This window comes from Pygoscelis adeliae, unplaced genomic scaffold (genome assembly GCF_000699105.1).
Source record: "Pygoscelis adeliae isolate BGI_AS28 unplaced genomic scaffold, ASM69910v1 Scaffold21, whole genome shotgun sequence".
In the NCBI taxonomy this organism is placed as follows: Eukaryota; Metazoa; Chordata; class Aves; order Sphenisciformes; family Spheniscidae; genus Pygoscelis; species Pygoscelis adeliae.
In genome coordinates, this window is record NW_008824243.1 from 4342378 (window position 1) to 4348377 (window position 6000).

Sequence of the window (6000 nt, forward strand, 5' to 3'; positions counted from 1 at the left end):
AGCTGAGATTGGGGGTCACAATTAGATAGTTATTTCAACTATTCCATCCCTTCAGTGACCAGACTTTTTACATGGGATACTCTGAAATTCTCCATTGACTGGGACTGGCTCTAATCAAGTTTCACTGAATACAAATTTCCACTGCAGAAGGATGTTAAGCCAGTTTGAAAATTTCTGAGGTTCTCCAAAAGTTTTAAGATTTTCTTACTAGGTGGTTCTCATTAGTGAGTAATTACACTGACTGTAAGAGTCATTTTAATTAACATCTGCATAGTGAGGAACAATTAAGTCTATGAACTTGATTCTTCATTGTCCTCTATTATGTCCAAGAATCCAGGGTTTAAGAGAGACATTTTAGAGGTTCAGACCTCCAGCAGCAGAGCTCTATGCAGGTGTCGGACACATTCCTAGATCACTCTATTTCCACAACACTTCTTTTTTTGAACCAGCACAAGACCTGAGAGACAGCATTCCTCCCTCAGAGGATGGACTCCTAGTCACACCTCACCTTCCTCTCATGCTTTGCATACTTACTAACAGCAAACTCTAACTTTTGGGACTGACTTTCTTTTGTGGTAACCTAAAAGTAAAAGAAATTACTTTGTTTTCTCTCCTCAGCTGTCTTCATTCAGAGAAGAGAAGACTACTTTACAACCCCACCTTCTTCCCCAATAAGTAACTACAAACATTCAAACAACAACAAAAAAAAAGATATTTACCACTTTCCCAGGATAATTCCATTGTAAATTAACCACCTCATTGTCAAAGACCACACAAGTTACTACAATGGTCTCGCCTGTTTTGTAGACAGTTTTAAGAGCTTCAATTTCAACTGGCAGCTGTGAAGTAGCTAAGAGAAAAGAGAGAGAGAGAGAGCAGATTTAGTTTAAAACTGTATGCAGTACCTTCCATGAAAGTACTACTGATTTATACTGATATAAACTTTCTGTATTTAAAGCATGAAGTGTACAGGCATTGAGTTCAATCCCACAAAGAATGATCTATGCTTAAAACGTCAATTAGAAGTTCCTATCTCAAGCGCCCCTGTGAAAAAGCATCCAGTATAAAAGCAATTTCCCATTTTGCTAATCAGTGACTGTCTGTGAGAATCCATTGTTGGCCAGTAAAACCCTGGTTTTCAAAATATTTGAATCATGCTGTTTTTCAGACTACCCGAGGTCCTATGATTTGAAGCCACTGGGAAACACCAGTGGTTTAAGTTACGTTTCAGCAAACAGGATGAAAATACATGGATTACAGAAGACTTTTCTTGCAACCATTTGGGAGAGGAGATAAGGACACTTTATTCTCATCATAATTGTACGTAACCACTAATTAAACTAGCAACTAAATAACTAGCAATACTGCCACAGGAGCAAGGAGCTCATCATCAGGGAAGTATCTGATATAACCCTGTGATGCTGGTGCTAATATGGCTCTTACAGTGTGAGGAAAGAACTGGGCTGAACATTATTACTACTTTTTTTTTAAATGAACAAAAATAAATACCTCTTAAAATATAGATGAGGAACTCATCAGACTTGAACTCCACGCCTTTAACCATTGTTTTGCATGTATATGAGCCTGCAGGGAAATTCCCTATGAAGCCTTGTTTACTGTCATAGAAAGCATAGACAGCCTTGTCCAAACTGTTAATTAAAGTCACTTGAGCTTTTGGGTCACTTGTCCGACAAGGGATAACGGTGGGATCACCTTCTTCGACTAGAATGAACTGGTCTTCTGGTATAGAAGGAACAAAAGGCATGTCTGGGTCTGTAAAAAACAAGAGGTAATCAAACACTATCTTGTTTGTAGTAAGTCCACGTACAAGAGCTAGATATCAATGACCGCTTATAGATCATATAAGCTAGTACAGTTCATTACTCCACTTTTTCAGAGGTAGTAATTGGCATGGTAATTGCATGCACTATCTCGTTTTGGCTATTTGATGTGACATGTAGCGAGGCATTTGACCTAAGCACTGAACAGGAAAGGGCTTGGGCTCCTTTGTGACAATTCAGGATGCAGAATGAAAAATACAAAAGATTCCCCCCCAAAAAAACACTAAGCATTATTATTCCCCTTAGACCTGGTTCTGAGATATTCCTACAGTGAGGACTAAAGGATATTAAGTGACAAAAAGCAAGAAAATCACTACTGGATGTGAAAACATTCATGCAGTTGCTGGGGACTAAAGTAAAGACGAATGCACTTTATCATAGACAACTCTATCAAGATGTATGTACAGCAAATATCTTAGGGAAGAATTTGGACTTAAACATCCTATTTTTATGACACAAGATTTTGCACTTAGGTGCAACATTCACTGCACACAAAAATTTATTAAAGAACCTGCCTTTTATTGACACAAATCACTCATCTTCTTCAGTTAGATTTTTTTTCCTTTGGTAATAGCAGCTGTCCCCTAACCAATATATAAGCAGGAAAAAAAACATAAAAAGAAGAAAAAATCCAAACACTTTCAATGTCAAAAAGTAGAAATTAGTTTCATGTTGTTTATGTTGAACACCATTAAAGCCACATTTCATCAAAAATAGTACAAGGTACTTATCTTCATGTGTTTCTAACATGTCCAACATTACAGTTATGAGACATAGTTAATTATGGTCACAGCATGTGGTTTTCAAAATATGGTATTCAACCAGAAAAAAGCAAACAAACACCTGGTAGTTTTATTTCTTTTAAAGTCAACAAAATACATGCCAGCTTTCCTATCCAGCCAATCCAAAGTCTGAGTTTAAAACATAATTGCATAACATATCAACTTAAAAAACACAGCCCTCAAATTATCTCTGTTTGGCCATTCGGAATAAAAAAATAAATCCTGCTAGCCTGAAGCTTCTGTGTGAACCTTTATAATAAAATTTAATAAATAGCAATCCAAATCCCTCCAACAATAGACTTTCTGCTGCACTGGCAGGCTCTTTGTAGCAATATTCCAAACACAGCGCTCCGTCCCAAACACACTGCCAACTCCATGTATTCATTTTCCCACTGTAATTTAAAACAGAAACAGGATTCACCTAGTTTGGTTTTCTGTGTGCTGTTAGTGAAAATAGGATGTTGTGTGAAGTCTCAACATAATCTTCCTTGGCTAAAGTGGGTTGCTGCCACCCATTGCCCTCCTAATTCATTGCAGGAAAAACAATTGTAAAGACGAAGTTTATAGTGGAAACAGAAACATTCTCTATAATTTGGAGAAAAGGATATGTTTCTGCATTTATGACATCTTGATGGTTAGCGAGTGGAAAAAATTACAAGATGTCTCTGCCCTGCAAATCTGGTAGGCTGATGTCTAGAGGCGTTTAAAAACCAAACCAAAAAGCCGTCTTGAAGAAATCTTCCATTTCTTGCCTTTCTGTTCCTTCACTGAGTGAGCTACAAGACTGCTTAACACCAGCAAAATCTTCTGGTGATTTGGTTAGAGCTATTTGGAAATTGAGACACATGTGCCAAAGCCTGCAGCCTCTGTTGAAGCATCTTCTTGCTTCAAGAATGAATGCAAAAGCTTTACATTTGTTGTGGGAAATAGAGAAAAAGTCTTGGAAGAATCACTGTCCTCAAATCACACCTTGTGAACTGCAAAAACTTAATGCCACTGCAAAATTGCCTTTAAAACAAGTCCCGTTAGTGCTTCCTGACTTTTTCCCCTTCCACCGTCTTCCCTGGAGTTTCAGACATCACCTCCTTCACAACTTACTGCAGTTTTGCAGGATGATTTGCAATCTCTTCTCTCTTTCGTTTCCTCTTCAAAATATTTACTGTAAATCTACTGGCTTGATCTTTCCTGGCCCTGCAGTTGTGCTGCTCATCCCCTGAACCCCAGCCAACGCCGAGGAAGCATCCAGACAGGGCTTTACAAAGGCCGTCAGTTGTTGCTTGGCCTCTGCTGCCTATCTCAGCTATGACAATAAAGATCTTCATCCCATGGACAGTGTAAAAAGCCTTTAAACACATTTCCAGTCAGAACAAGGGGGTGGGAGGGCAAAGCTGGGGGTAGGTACTTCTGAAAAGAAGGGATGCCATTTCTTCTGGGTCCAACAGGTTTTCCACCACTAAAGAGAAAGGCAGCGCAGAGCCTGGGAAGGCTGTGTTTGCTTTGAAAATTACAGGGCACTGCATGGCAGCACCACATTTTTGATCTTGCATCAGACTGGCCAGCAGTAACACTTCTTGTTTCACCCTCCCTTGTGACAGCCACCCCCACCAAGACATCGCCATTGCTTTACACTTCCCAGGCCCTGTGCACACATGAGCTTTTTCCAGTTCTCAGTTCAAACCTAATTTGGGTTAAGAACGAGATATGGCCTTCCTCATCTGGCAATTGCCGTAGTGCCAGCCGTGGCACTGGTTTGGTCAGTACACATCCCAAAACATCCACCAAGGTCACCCCTGAAAAGACCAACATTGGTGTTAATCCCCACCCAGGGCCAGGGAAACCTGAAGGCTGGACATCCTCCCACAGCTGAGCTGAGGCTTACCCTAGCTACCAAGGTCTACTACCCAGACCCTGGTGGCCAGAAGACCTCAGCTCTGAAGCTGTGAATTCATCCCTCTTCTTGAGAACTAAAACTCTCACCAAAAAAGTGAAAAACAATAGAAAGAAAGAGGAACGTACCCTTAGACTCACAAGGGCTGGTCTTGATTTACACATTAGGAAATGGCCCTGGGGTCACTTATCTTTCCCTGACAGCAAATTACCACCAGCACTATGCTTCTTCTGAGCATTCACGGTTCAGCCCTCCCATCCAAACCTCTGAGTACGGCTGTGGCATGCCCCACTTACCAGGCACATAGATGTAGATGTCCTTCCCTTCCACTTCCCCATCCTCCACTTGAGTGTGGTTATAATAGCAAACATACAAGCCCGTATGAGCAGCTGAGGCATTTCCTACTTCGAGCACCGTCACGAAGAGGCCACTGTTGTTTTCTTCATGTCTAATGTCTATCCTGTGGCTTCCCTCGGTCACTGGGTACTGCCAGCTCACTTCGCTGTCTCCAGAGCATTTGAGCGTGAAATTGGAATTCAGCTGTACCACCATTTCATTCCTATTGGGAACAATAGTCGGCAGAGGAAGCTGGCAAAATGTTAGGAATGGTCCTGCAAAAAGACACGAATAAATAACACATGAACACACAGAACAGCCTCAGCACAGGGATGGGAAAGAAAGCAGAGTGGATCCAGAGCAGCCGTTTTTCTGACCATTTCAGAGGTGCTGATGTGCCAAGAAATTTGCCCTTGTTAAAAGCCAAAGCTTTGCCCAATGGATGGCAAACAGTTTCCCTTTGAAATGCTAAATGTTTGCTTGCTGACCTCTGCTTGTCAAATCAAGAGGTGAAAGACAGAGATGAAGTTAGAGATGGCTCCCAATCCACACCTCAGCTTCCCAGCCCCAAAAGTGGGCATGGCTCTGCTGCAGACCAGTGAACCCCACACCCTGGCTGCTGGGTCACGGGCATCTTAAAAGTCCTTACAGCAATGGTCAGGAAACCAGTAGTTCTGTCAGCGTTCGAGTAAGCTCGCAACTGAAAGTTAGAAACCCCTTCCCAAGACCAACACCTGCATTTTACGTCTGGCTTCTATTTCTGCAAAGGGCCGGAGCAGGGGCTTAGATCCAAACTTTGTGCATCAGGTCTACCTCTAGCCAAAATGTACAGAAGGTTTATAGCCAAGTAAAACTGTAATTCACTGAACTAGATGTTGTAGGTGGCACTGGTTTTCAGATGCAATATACAGTTAGAGGCTCAGATTTGCAAGCCTAAGTAATTTGTAGGTGGGCTGGTGCAGGTCCAACTCCCAGAAGGAAAATTAGAGGTTCCACACCCTACGCCCCACAGAAAAAAACGGGGAATTCACCAGGGAAACAGATTTGCTGTTTCATGCTATCAAATGACCTGTACAAAGCAGATAGGGTAGTCCATGATAAACAGGCATTTAGGCCCTTGGCGTGAAAGTGCGCTCTGTGCAACAGGCAGCAG

The 6000-nt window shown here is 41.7% G+C and overlaps 1 protein-coding gene across 1 annotated transcript in view; it reads right to left on the reverse strand.

The window, feature by feature from the left end:
- PDGFRA (platelet-derived growth factor receptor, alpha polypeptide) overlaps nucleotides 1-6000 on the reverse strand; it is a 28945-nt gene that overhangs the window by 22205 nt on the left and 740 nt on the right. Inside the window, exons 2-4 of the mRNA XM_009335143.1 lie at nucleotides 4808-5122; nucleotides 1510-1773; nucleotides 720-850 (exon numbers count right to left, since the gene is read on the reverse strand). Coding sequence (XP_009333418.1) covers nucleotides 720-850; nucleotides 1510-1773; nucleotides 4808-5122 — 710 coding nt within the window. The remainder of the gene's footprint in view (nucleotides 1-719; nucleotides 851-1509; nucleotides 1774-4807; nucleotides 5123-6000) is intronic.